The 14,213-nt window shown below is 38.6% G+C and overlaps 1 protein-coding gene across 2 annotated transcripts in view; it reads right to left on the reverse strand.

Annotated features, from left to right (window-relative positions):
- Positions 1 to 675: 675 nt before the first annotated feature.
- wnk4b (WNK lysine deficient protein kinase 4b) overlaps positions 676 to 14,213 on the reverse strand; it is a 72,261-nt gene continuing 58,723 nt past the window's right edge. Inside the window, exons 15-20 of one of the 2 annotated variants that reach the window (XM_067412559.1) lie at positions 12,644 to 13,527; positions 9,652 to 9,757; positions 6,923 to 7,493; positions 6,014 to 6,219; positions 2,811 to 2,905; positions 676 to 2,673 (exon numbers count right to left, since the gene is read on the reverse strand). In XM_067412559.1, coding sequence (XP_067268660.1) covers positions 2,671 to 2,673; positions 2,811 to 2,905; positions 6,014 to 6,219; positions 6,923 to 7,493; positions 9,652 to 9,757; positions 12,644 to 13,527 — 1,865 coding nt within the window. In that variant the 3' untranslated portion in view covers positions 676 to 2,670. Of the gene's footprint in view, positions 2,674 to 2,810; positions 2,906 to 6,004; positions 6,220 to 6,922; positions 7,494 to 9,651; positions 9,758 to 12,643; positions 13,528 to 14,213 lie in introns of both variants that reach the window. The other variant, XM_067412550.1, reaches the window with a different exon arrangement.

Below are 14,213 nucleotides of genomic sequence, written 5' to 3' on the forward strand. Positions count from 1 at the left end.
TTAAAAAGATACCATAGCAAAGGTAAAAACATTAACAAGATGGTACCATAGTAAACAATCTGTGATATAGAGTTAAATAACACAAAATAACAAACAAACACATTCTTACCTGTGAAAAGTTATCAATTTCTTCGGGAATTCACAACCAGAAGCCGTGCAATGTTATGGCATCGTTGATGATTAACAACACGCTGACCGTTCTGGATGTCGGATGTGGCATCTACGTATTCATATCTTTGTCTTTTTTGGTGGACTGTAGCCGCTGACTTGCATTATATGAATCACAAAGGAATCTTCTTTACTGTTCTACTGATGAAAGAAATAGGCCTATCTACATCTATGACACCTACATCTTGGATGGTAAATTCACAGCATATTCTCATTTTTGGGTGAACTATCCCTTTAAACCTGGAAATAAAGTTTTTAGCTTTTTAACAAACTGTGACATGGTGAGATAATCCAGCAAATACCCGTTTAAATCAACATTTTAACTATATTGTTATGCTGATAATATAAATTTGAAAAATGTTGTTATAATTTGGAAAAGTATTACAGCAATAAATTGGAAAAAGTATGCAAAAATAGGCATTTTTACTACTGGTCTCAGACCTTTGGAGCCGAGCGTATGACATATTCATAGTTTTATTCTCAGGAAACATTTGGTTGTTTGCGAATCATTATTTATTTGTATATTTACAACAATCATGTTTCTTCAAGGAATCAGAGTAAAAAAAAAAAAAAGGCACAATCTGCATGGCAATACACATTTTTTTCCACATAATATACTAGATACTGTTTATCTAAATATTATGCTGTAGAACACATCAAAAGCAGATACTTTAAGGCAACAATTGTTCAAACTTCACAGCTTTTCAGTTGTCAATATGTTTTTGTTTGTCTTCACACATTAATATATTAATATAAAATCGCTGCACAGGCAAAGGAATAATCCTAGACACACCGCACGCCTGTCCATATATACAGATCATCTACTAGCAAATATCTTGCAGAAAAGTGCGATGTGTCATTTGTTTGATTGCATTTCTTTGACAAGCAGTTAACTTACAGTTAACATCTTCATTTCACATTCTACTAACTAATAAGAAATGAATAACAAAAGAAAAAGCATTAAAGACAGACGAGTTTCAAAGAAAATTCACTGTATGGTATGTTTTAACATTGGGAGGAATTCAATTCTTCATCAGTACCTACTAAATTTTTTTTTTAAAACAATAAATATATAATTACAATTTATAATTTAGAAAAAAACCATGTCAGTTTGGGTATTAATAACCTGCAAGAATTGTTTTCTAAAATGTGGATTTATATACTTTGGTTAAATTAATATGTCCAGAAATCCATTTACCAAATGAGATTTGATTGACAAGCACATTTAAATATGCTCATTATTCTCATTTGTGATGTGGACACTCAAAAAAAAAAGAAGAGAGAAATGAAAAATCATTGCTAATACTCTGAGTTATGGGAATTTAAAAACAATTATTTTGTGCAATTGATGTGTGCAAAATATTTTAGAAAAAAAGTCACATTTGAACTACAATCTATGATGAAAGTTTTTACAAATTGTCAAATATATACATGATGCTGTTTTATGTAAAAGCAAACCTGGAGTGAGGCCTAAAAGTTCTTACAAGGACTGCATGCATTCAACTGCATTGCAATTTTACGGAACAAAAAAGTTCATTTGTTTACAGTACTGATTCATTCAGGTATATATGACTGCCTGGTAGTTTGAAAATAAATATGAACTGACTAGTTGAGCTATTATTAGTGCAATATGGACAAAATTAGAGAAAAGAGCAACCACATGGACAGCCTAACAAGTGGAAACACATTTGCAATTTACACACTCAACCACCGGGGGTGCTATAGCTGAAAATGAGTGGGAATTTCTCCAAAAATCTGTGTTGAGATCAGCTACATCGCAACACATCATACATTTCATAAACTGCGCTTGCAAATGCCCTGTCTCTTCAGAAAGCTCACAAGATAAGAAAATCATTCTTAGAATACTATGCAGAGGTATACTAGTTAAAGGTCCCATGGCATACCTGTCCCGACCGGTTTATGGTTATGCCGTTTATGACCTTACTCCAAAAAAAGAAAAAGGGTTACCGCGTTTACATGACCACGTTCATTGTCGGCTTACTGGGCATAATCGACTTGAGAACGCGCATGTAAATGCACCCAGTGAGTTTTGCTGCTGCTGCTCGCGCCTGATTAAACCACGCCCCTTCCGCACGTGATCTCATTTTAAATGCAAAGATATCCGCCAATCACAACAGTGGGTGTTTTCACTGAAGTCTCACAGTAGACAGGCCTCTTGAAACAGAGCATTCCAGCCAGAGGGCTAATATCAGTATAGAAAAAATGCATTTTATTTCTAAATTATGACATTTTTTGATGTAAAAACCATACTAACAATATAAGTACACCTCAGGAAACATTATAAAATAATAAAAAAAATCCATGCCATTGGACCTTTAAATATATTTACATCACAACCTGCAAAGAATACACACTTCTTTCTTGATACAACAAACATGCTCATAAACACTGGCAGTTGCATGAGAAAGCAATGTTGTCACTTCAATCCACAAGGAGTGCAGGATGGGGGCCAAAGAGCTCCTTAGCAACAAAACAAAAAAATCACTGTTGGAAAGATAAAAAGGAAGGTCAGTGCATCAAGCAAATAAAATGAGAATTAGTCCATTAGTGGGGGTAAAAAAAAAAACCCAAAAAAGAAACGTAATAATAAAAGCAAACAGAAGGTATGTGATTACACTCACAATTCTGGCGTAATCAGTGGCAAAGGTCACGCCTTTATTGGTCCTCTCCTGTGAACCACTGCTGCTGCCGCTCACTGAGTTCTTCCTTATGATACCTGAAGTGTGTTTGCGGAAATGTACATTAACATGTGTTACTTACATTTATGATGTCATCTATAACCAAAGAAAGGCTGTTGTTATTATAAATATATATTAAAAAAATGCATTTTGTGTGGGTCTGAAGCAGACAAAGTAACCTTAATAAATGTTGTTTTTCAAGCATAGTTAAATGCACACAGCAACTCACTCGGATGTGCTCTGATCTTAAAGGGTTACTTCACCCAAAAATGAAAATTCTGTCAATAATTACTTACCCTAATGCCATTCGACACCCAGTACCGTAAAAACTTAAAGCAGCACTAGGTAACTTTTCAACCTTCATAATATATTTTCAAGACTCTTGTGATGATACATCGACTTACAATAGGTTGAATGACACGTCTGCCATAGCCTGATGGGGTCTGTATCGTTTTTAATCATACTTTTAAACTTCGGGTTTCGGGTAGTAACCCGAGAACAAAAAGAACTACAAAATTCGACTGCTTTACGGCATATACGTCACTTCCACCAACACCCACACTTCCTTACATTCGGACGTGTGAGCCCAACTTTGTTCGTCGGATAATAGTCATGTCCGAAGCAGCACAGACAAATAAGAAAGAAAAGGTTTTGTTGGAGGAAAGCAATAAGAGGAAACGTTGGACCAGCGTTTGCTCGTTGGCGTGAGCTGAAGGAGGCGTGCCCGACCGATACTGTCCTGCTTGTTATGGTGATTACCTACCACTCAAACATTGAACTGAAGTATCATAGATTCTGTAAAACGCTAACCAATAGACTACTATAATGACGCTGGCTTGTAAACGTGAGCATCGTGAATATTTGGCGTTTGAAAAAAATAAAACCCATGAAATTATATTCATATGACATGCTGAAACATGCCACTGACTGTACCTGGGATGAAGACAACGCGCCGCCAGAAGAACACCTGCATGTGAACTCCTCCTGCAGTGTTCAGGGGAACTGTTAGTGCTGCACCAATCCGCGGGGATGCTTTTATGAAGTTATTTGGCCCGCCCCGCACCACTGTATATATTTTTACAACCCGCCGCGCACCCGCGACCATTAAATAGACATACGGGGTCTGCGGGTTATGAGACGACCCGCGCATTACTAGTTCAGGGCTATCAGGGTTGTCATGTCAACAAATGCACGCGCGATGGCATCCCCTGTTGTAGGATGACAGAGCTTACGACAGTAGTTGAGGACATTATTTTTTCCCAACTGTAGGGGGACCCCGAGAGCAAAAGTTGCCAAGTGCTTCTTTAAATAATGACTTGTATAGTGATGGGTCAATTTCAAAATATAGTGTTGAACGTTATGAATCAGCATATCGATTCTTGATTAGAGTCCGAATCATGAATCAATGCGCTGATTTATAACCGTTCGAAACTTTGTATTGAAATCGCCCATCACTATATAAGTCGTTATTTAAGTTTTTTTTGTGTGCACAAAAACTATTCTCGTCGCTTCATAAAATGATTGTAGAGCCGCTGTAGTGAGATGGGCTTTGTAACGACATCCTTAGTGGTCGTCGAACGGGTGTCGAACGACATTCAAACAGGTAATTTCATTTTTGGGTGAACTGACCCTTTAAAGGGAAAATGCTCTTTAAAGGGAAAGTTCACACAAAAATGAAACTTGTGTCATGTGATCATTTACTCACACATGTTGTTCCAAACCTGTATAGCCACGTTTCCACCGCGGGAACTTTACCCAGGACTTTAGGGTGGTACTCTGTGTGTTTTGACATTAGGAACTGGGGTCTAAATAAAGTTCTGGGTAAAGATTTCCCCCACAAAATGGCTTTGGTTGCAAGGTAGTACTTTTTTAAAGTTCAGGAATTTTCGGGAGTGAGACTTGGCCTCTGAACATGCTGATTAATTAAGCTCACGCAGCATTTTATTTTGACCTAAAAGTCTGTTGCGGTGAGCGCAGTTAGAGTTTTATCAACATTTAAATCAACAATGGAGTTTAAAAAATACGACCAATGGACTGACAACGGCTTAATTAAGTTTATTCATGGAGGACGAAATCCAGTGGGAACTGGAAAGTTGCGCGCAATCCTACGTCACCGGGCTCTTCGCGGTAGTTGCAGACAGCAGCAAGTCTGAGGGAAAAAGAGTTCCTGGGAAAAATTTGGGTAATTTAAAATGGGTAATTTTGGTGGAAATGGGGCTTATGACTTTGTTGTCTAAGTCAATGTGGTCCATGAACTGTTTGTTTTCCGACATTCTTCAAAATATCTTCTTTTGTGTTCAGCAGGAAAAAGAAACATACAGGTTTGGTACAACTTGAGGGCGAGTAAATGATGACAATTTTTGTTTTTGGGTGAACTCTTAATTTAATATAGGCACTTAAAATGTAAAATATTTGCCATAATATACCGCTATCCCATTAAGTCAGTGCTAGGTGATGAAATATGTCCAGTATCAGCCCAAAAAAAAACAAACATCCAATGTATTCTGATGTAAAATAATTTAAAACAGTTATTGATAATACTGCAGCTGTCATCTGATAATTTGCTGTGGATATTTTGTACATCCCAAATGCCAAAGTAATATTTATTCAACATCAAGTTGTTGATGAGGTTTAAAAATAAGATGACTTCATTGTGGTATAAAGTGCCCACTTTTCATAATCTAATCAATTCCTGATGGATAACATTAAAGGATTAGTTCACTTTAAAATAAAAATTAGCCCATGATTTACTCACCCTCAATCCATCCTAGGTCTATATGACTTCAGATGAACATAATCAGAGTTATAGTAATACATCCTGATGTTTCAAAGGTTTATAATGGCTTGAACTGGGCTCACAAGTCTGAAGCTATAAAAAGTGCATCCATCATAAACATACTCCACAAGGCTCCCAGGGTTAATAATGGCCTTTTAAATTTGTGTAGAAGAAAGTCATAAACACCTAGAATGGCTTGAGGGCAAGCAAATCATTGGAGTACTTTGCAAGTACTTTTAATTTTAAAGTGAACTACTTTAAGCCCCACCCTAGATATTTCTCTTGCTATATTCATTTTCACATTATTAAAATATAAAATAGATTGTGAATGCATTTCCGAGTAGAAATGTTGTAACTTCACCTATGGTACCTGTAGGGGGCAATATCTCCAGTCTTTGCAGGCTATTTCGGCGAGAGTTTGGGTACCCTCCGCTCTTAGACAGGCGGCGCTGGCGACTGGACAACATGGCCGCCGGGGACACGATTCCCGGAGGGGGAACTTTACCCATCCGTTTGTAGAGCTCCTCAATCTCTTGCTTTTGAGAAGTCTGGAGAGCCTGAACCTCTGCCACGTGTCTGAGAAAGAGGGAGCAGGAAAGAGAAATGATGAGGAGCAGGATAGGAAAACAACATTCTCAAGTCAGTGCTTTTTCAACTTTAGCAATAATGTATGTGGAATGTTTGAATAATCCTTTAAAAGAAACATTTTTACTAATTTAGGTTTAGATTACAGATAACCTTTTTTTTAAAAAAGTTTTGTTTAGTTTTTAGTTTTTTAACAATACAATTATTCTCCCCTCACACTTATAGGGAATAAATGTGACTCTTCATTTACAATTTTGTATTTATTTTTATATATATATTCTTAGTTCAATGAGGCATGGAGTTCAGGTTCTGGATGCAGCAAAGCATCTCCATTACATTAAACTTCCACCAACATGCTTGTTAAAGGATCTTCATATGAAATGAAGGGTTTGGTTTTCGCCAAACATAGCAAAGCCCACATGTCCCAAAAAGCAAAGCAAAAACGGAATATTTTCCACATCACTGAACATGTTTGGACATGTTCAAAAAATTATTTGTGATTAAACCTATTACAGGACAAAGATGGTACGGGGTCTAAATGATATTTAGAGTTTGCTGCTTGACAGGTTTTAGATTATGCTGAGCCACACTATTGAAATGTGATTAAGCTCTTCATAAAATGTGCAAAATGTATAATGGCCTGAGGGGTTTAGTAGCCTCAAGCAAAGCAACCCATGGAACATACTAGGCTCACCTCTCTCTGAGTTCCTGGAGCTCCTCATACATTCCCTCGTCTTCACTCTCGGTCTCGTCGCTGCTGGCGTATGACGTGCTGCGTGTGTAGCTCATCCACGGCTGATTTAGATTGAACTGAGGACTCCCGGTTGAACTGTCCAGCAGACTCACACTTATCCTCCTCGGCCTCCTTTCTGTCTCCTCCTCCGCCTCCTCCTCTTCTTCACCTCCACGCCCCTCATCTGGTTCTACGACTTTTCTGTCCAAGGTTTTAGTTTCTTTGGTCCACAGGTGGGCACTGTCTGAACTGCGCAAAGTCTCACTAGGCTGTTTGCTAAGTGGTGGGGATTCATTCAGAGAGCCGGGACTGCTTTCTGATTCCCCCTGTACGTCTGTGCTGCTGTCTGATTGGTTGTTGTGCATGGGGTGTGTGGTTTGGGGAACCTTTATAGGACATGTTTGAGTCGGCATGGATGTTGGTGTAACTGTAGGGGTAGGAGTTGGAGTTTGTGTCGGGTTGGGAGTTGGAATAGGAATCTCCTTGCTTGGACTGACTTGGAACCGTCCCACTGTGACAATAGACTTTTTCTCTGGAGACAAGGAGATAAGGATATTTTAATAAGGATCACAATATGGACATGTTATAACAGCAAGACAATCAAAAACTAGATGTGTACATATTCTAAACACAATGTGAGTGCGAATAAGGATTATTAAATGTATAACTGAACAATCGGCTTAGTATGCAGTGAGCTCTTACAGTCAATAGATGGCAGCTGTGTTTTAATATTAGTCACTGGCAGCACACTTTGACATAGGAAATGAATTGGAGAGACACTACATGGAAATAAACCTGAGTGAAAATTGCAACAAAACTGTCTTTCACAATCATAATTTAGGATAATATACTTATGTACAACGTATTTGTGACTATAAATTGGTATACTTAAAGTCTGTTCAATTGGAACAACTAATTTCATACTATGCATTTTAGTTGTACAAAAGAAGGGCTACATTTCAACTAAAGTTGTATTAAATATGCAAAAGTGAGATTATTCCATGTATACTTAAGTACAATTTAAATATACTCTCATATTTAAGTTTTGAAATGCAGAATTCACTCAGCATAAAATTTAAATGTATTTGGTGACGAAATAACTGCAATTCAATTACACTTTAAGAGTGTTGAATATACATTAATATTATACTGATAAACTTTTAGTGATTTTAAAACACATTGCAATGCCATAAACTTGCATAATCTTATGCTTCAAATAGGTTACAATAAAGTAATCTTTATAAATAATGACACAGCTTAAGATTTTGACATTTTAGACACCCCCAATATACCAGTAACCTGCTTATGTGGTGAACATTAGTGAGACAATGGGAACTGATGTATATATGAATTTACACATTGAATATAGGAACCAGTATGCCTACGGACTGGATTTGAACCCGGGTCGCTACCACACAAGTGCACTCGCTTTACCAGTTATGCCACCATGCAGATATGGACCATGCAAAACTTCTTGCTGTTATATAAGTAGCCTAATGCTATAGCAAACAGATTTTCCATCAATGAAAGGACAAATGACATGGATTTAAATACTGTGAATCGCAGAGAAAAGTCTCAATATCGGCGCAGCAAGCAGTGCAGGGATATAAAATGCAAAACGGCAAAACTGTATAGAACACAAAAGTGCATTTAACTTGGGGCAATAAATAAAGCCAACTGACATAAGTAGTACTTAAATATCTAATAAATTAAATAATTTTATTAGAAAATTGTTCAGTCACATTTGCGCTGTAGGCAAAAGTTGTGGAAATTCTGCCATTAGAGCACCCATTAGCAGAAACAAACTAGATGTTTCAGTTCATACCTTACACTTCCTTTGGTTTGCACAAAAATAAAGTCTTATCTAAAAAAATATTATATAACCTCATCTAATAATCATCTAATAATTTCACCATTCTTAGATTTGAAATACATGGTTGTGTTTAGCTGCAATGTGTTTCTCGACTCTAAAAGGGTTTCCTTCTGAGAAATGTGCCAAATCTGCAACACTCGCAACAGTGTGCAGTGTGGTTATTTATCAAAAGTGTAGCAAAAACCGATTGTTGGCGAGTGTGGATGGCTTTATAGCATGTCAACTTCTGGTTTAGCCAATGGTAGGACTGTTGTTTAGGACCAATGGGTGTCATGGTTTAGCTTCAACAATTACAGTGTCCTTAAGTCATGTCAAAAAGAATGTATTATTTAAAATGCATGTGAACATCAGCACAGCTCGTAATTATGAGTTTTGCTGACGTTTGATTTTTTTAAGACTTTCCGAGTAAGGTACTGAGACTTAAGACTTAATGATATAAATATTATAAGTAAACTTTATTTGGAGTTCTTCTTTATTGCAATATTAATATTAATATTAATTCTAACATTTTTTTATATCCCTATTACTAAGGATAGTTTACTTGCAATACATATACTTCCCTATGAGGTTTACGTATACTTGTAATAGTTCCACTTTAGTACAATCAAATACTTAAGTATATCTTTAGTTGGACCTCAGCGCTATTTATGGATAACTAAATTATATTATAGTCTTATGCTCCTCAATGCTGGATTTGTTTGATAAAAAAATACAGTAAAACCAAGACAACTTCTGTGTCTTTGTGTACATGGAACATAGGGTGTGTACTTATTTATGGGTGTGTGCGTGTTTGACAGATGGAAAGAGCACAACTTACCTTCCGATATAGGTGAGAGTCTGGATTTGGCTGCAATGGTATTTGTTTCAGACACTGCCAGAGACATAGATAGAGTGGGGGAGGACCTTGGGACAGGCGGGGACACCTTTTAAAACAAGTTGAAAAACATCAACCCCCAGACGTCTTTCTACAGGTGCTTTAAGACATACAGTATAATAACAGACAACACCCAAGTCAAATACTTTACATGCTCAGAACAGGTTTGTCTGAGTATGCTTACAGAGATTTTCACCTAATAGTACACCATCATATTTATATTGACAGAAACCATTAAAAAAACACCTTCTGTCTTGTATCTGTTAATGTTACACATCAATAGAAGAACAGGTTTGGTTTTATAATACTTTTAAGTGATAATTCACCCCCCCCCCCCCCCCCCAATAAACTTGTCATTGTATTTCACCCTAATGTAGTTGCAAATTTGAAAGACTTGTTTCCTTGAGTGGCAAAACAACTGAAAAATGTATTTCTCCATTACAGATAAAAAATAAATCAACCTAAATATATTTCATATGACTATATACAGTGGGTACAGAAAGTATTCAGGGCCCCCTTAAATGTTTCACTCTGTTACATTGCAGCCATTTGTTAAAATCATCCAAGTTCTTTTTTTCTCGTTAATGTACACAAATCACCCCATAATGACAGAAAAAAACAGAATTGTTGACATTTTTGCAGATTTATTAAAAAAGAAAAACTGAAATATCACATGGTCCTAAGTATACAGACCCTTTGCTGTGACACTCATATATTTAACTCAGCTGCTGTCCATTTCTTCTGATCTTCCTTGAGATGGTTCTACACCTTCATTTGAGTCCAGCTGTGTTCGATTATACTGATTAGACTTGATTAAGAAAGCCACACACCTGTCTATATAAGACCTTACAGCTCACAGTGCATGTCAGAGCAAATGAGAATTACGAGGTCAAAGGAACTGCCTGAAGAGCTCAGAGACAGAATTGTGGCAAGGCACAGATCTGGACAAGGTTATAAAAACATTTCTGCTGCACTTAAGATTCCTAAGAGCACAGTGGCCTCCATAATCCTTCATCTGGAAGATGTTTGGGATGACCAGAACCCTTCCTAGAGCTGGCCGTCCGGCCAGACTGATCTATCGGGGAGAAGAGCCTTGGTGAGAGAGGTAAAGAAGAACCCAAAGATCACTATGGCTGAGCTCCAGAGATGCAGTCGAGAGATGAAGTCAAGAGATGGGAGAAAGTCATCAACGCAGCAGCTCTCCATCAGTCGGATCTTTATGGGAGAGTGGCCCAACAGAATGCCTCTCCTCAGTGCAAGACACATGAAAGTTTGCTAAAAAAAAACCTGAAGGACTCCCAAGATGGTGAAAAATAAGATTCTCTGGTCTGATGAGAGCAAGATACAACTTTTTGGCCTTAATTCTAAGTGGTATGTGTGGAGAAAAATATAACCTGTCCAATGTAGTCCCAGCAGTGAAGCATGGTGGTGGCAGCATCATGCTGTGGGGGTGTTTTTCAGCTGCAGGGACAGGACGACTGGTTGCAATCGAGGGGAAGATGAATGGGGCCAAGTACAGGGATATACTGGACGAAAACCTTCTCCAGGGTGCTCAAGACCTCAAAATGGGCCGAAGGTTCACCTTCCAACAAGACAATGACCCTAATCACACAGCTAAAATAACAAAGGAGTGGCTTTACAACAACTCCGTGACTGTACTTGGTTTTCCACTAACGTTTACTATCTAACCTGACAGAACTGGAGAGGATCTACAAGTAGGAATGGCAGAGGATCCCCAAATCCAGGTGTGAAAAACTTGTTGCATTTTTCCCAAAAAGACTCATGGCTGTATTAGATCAAAAGGTGGCTTCTACTAAATACTGAGCAAAGGGTCTGAAATACTTAGGACCATGTGATATTTCAGTTTTACTTTTTTAATAAATCTGCAAAAATGTCAACAATTCTGTGTTTTTCTGACAAATATGGGGTTCTGTGTGTATATTAATGAGAAAAAAAGAACTTAAATAATATAAGCAAATGGCTGCAATATAAGAGTGTGTGTATGTGTGTGTGTGTATGTTATGATGTAGAATGACTACATCAAACGGGTGTGATTAAATTGTTAGTATAGTGGTATGAGAATAATTATTTTTCATTAATACAAGTAAAACAGAGATTATATTCGGGTCTACATCTGATACTCATTTAATGTCTGTTGTTATTCATAATGAAAAATCAGTCAGGTTAAAACATATGAGTATTGAGGAGCGATGATAGATAATATATGTCCTGTTGGAAAGATCATATTGATACTCTCTGTAAAAGAATAATGCAGAGAATCTACTTCCTTTGCCATCTTAGGTTATTTGGAATAAGAAAGCAGATTCTTCTTATTATGTCTGTGATTATGAGTATACTGCAATTAATATTGCCATTGTATAGTATAAGGGTTTGTCAGTTATGCTAAAAACAAAGTTGTTTAATCAAATTGTAGGTCAGCCTCTTGAGTAGTTATATATTTCTTCTTATTACAACAATTAGTTAAGATTGGCTAATAATATAATCTCTGACCCTAATCATGTCCTGCATCATGAGTTTGTATTATTACTAGGGGTGACCCCGAATAGTCGAAGATTCAATGTACGATATGCGGAGCCGGATTCGGCCACCGATCTCAAAGTCGAATTCTTCACGGGTGTTATGATCGCGTCAGGTGTGCGGCCCCGTTAAGATCGCTGAGCTTTACACCGGACGTGCCGTGCCACCACGGCTTTAAAATTCAAACACGTTTTCAATGAGTGTACACACACCGGCGGCGGCATTTGCCGCCTGTCCGCGGCGACTCAGTAAGTTGTTTAAAATCCTGCCACGCCACTTCAAGGTGTTCCATAGAAGAAGAAGAAAATCATACAGGTTTGGCATGTTTGATAATGCATCAGAATGAACTATACGTTTATAAAAAAAGATGTTTATGTGTGTAATTTCGATCACTCACAGTGTTTTGCGGGCTGGTGGATGTGGAAGAGGCTGGTGAGCTTGTGCTGGATGGGTTGCGGGTGCTTGATGCTGAACTGTCTGCCCGCTCTCTGAGCTGCCCTATGAGGTTAGACTGGCTATCCGCAAGTGGGCTACTTCTGGACGCTGGCGAAGAGCTTGGGTTTGTAGGAATTGGTTGTTTAAGCTCAGGAGTTGTGCTTGTTCTTGGCTCCCCAGGAGGGATTACTGGTGTTTGGTTCCCTTCTTGAAGTTCAGGAACTGGTGCCGGAATCTGCGTATGAGCATCAGGGTACTGGTACATATCCATATACTGTCCGTTCATTGCCCCCTGATGGTATTGATTTTCAGCGTTGCTCATGCTTGCATGCTGAGGTGGATACATGAGGCCATACCCTGGCTGAGGGGTCATTTGTGGGTGGAAACCTTGAGGGATGGATCCAGCGGGTATAATGGACTGTGCAAAGTTCATAGCTAGAGAAAGAACATTGGCCAGGGAAATAAAGGGCTGCTGGGAAGGCGATGGCCACATTTCTGCAGCTTGTGGACCAGGTGGAGGGGCAACTGGAAGCGGCAGAGTGTTGGGTTCTACTTGAGGCGCCATCTCGTAGCACTGCTGAACTGGTGAAACAACAGAAGAGGACGACGAGGACGAGGAGAAATTTGGGTTGCTGGGGACACGGGTGAGTGGACTTGGGTTGAGGGAACTTTTGAGGGAGGCGGGATCCATTTGGTAGGGGTAGGCGAAGTGGGTGTTCTGAACATAAGGTGGCTTGGTGAACTGAGGAGGAATGGCAGACATCTGGTTTGGCAGATATGGCAGAACATCAGGGTGGGAGTACTGCGGGTAGTTGGGCACAGAAGACTGATAGGTCTGTGAGGAACCTGAAGGAAATAGAAAGAGAAAAACTGGGTTAAGCTCTATACACATAGTAGCAATCCAGTCGTTCTGGGTGGTGAGAGGTCACCAGCAGTCAGCGTCACCCATGTATTGTAAGAAGTGGTGTGAAATTGTGGCTAAAACTATGGACAAGAAAGAAGTTGTGGATTTGAGTATCACTAATAACAAGCCATGACCTTTCACCCTTTAACTCCAAGTTGCTCAAGAAGGATTGTCCCCGGAGTAAAAGTACTGTAAGGGAGTCGGGACCATTTACACAGAATACGGTTTTGCTTTGAAAAACGGGCAGGCAGTGGAATGGGGGAAAAAAATTCAAGGCCTGGATGTGCGTTTTTTAAAAGTTTAACAACTTAACTTGAACACCGAATTTTCAGAATGCCATATCACGAGTGAGATACTGCAAAAGACATCAGAAGTGAAGAGCAGGCACAAAGGTAGCAAGTGTTTACATAGAAACACAATGGAAAAATAGCTAAGTGGAATGGAAAACATGTTCTTTTTGAACTGGCCTTAAGGGTGTTTTCAGACCTGGAGAATTTGTTCCAAAACAGAGACCTAATTTGTTACAATGTGGCATTTTCTTCTTGGTACAGATCGCTTTCACAAGGCAAAATTTCATAAGTGCACCTGCTTATATTCCGGGATTCCTCTCATAACGTCATCCATCAAG

This window comes from Pseudorasbora parva, chromosome 2 (genome assembly GCF_024679245.1).
Source record: "Pseudorasbora parva isolate DD20220531a chromosome 2, ASM2467924v1, whole genome shotgun sequence".
Lineage (NCBI taxonomy): Eukaryota > Metazoa > Chordata > Actinopteri > Cypriniformes > Gobionidae > Pseudorasbora > Pseudorasbora parva.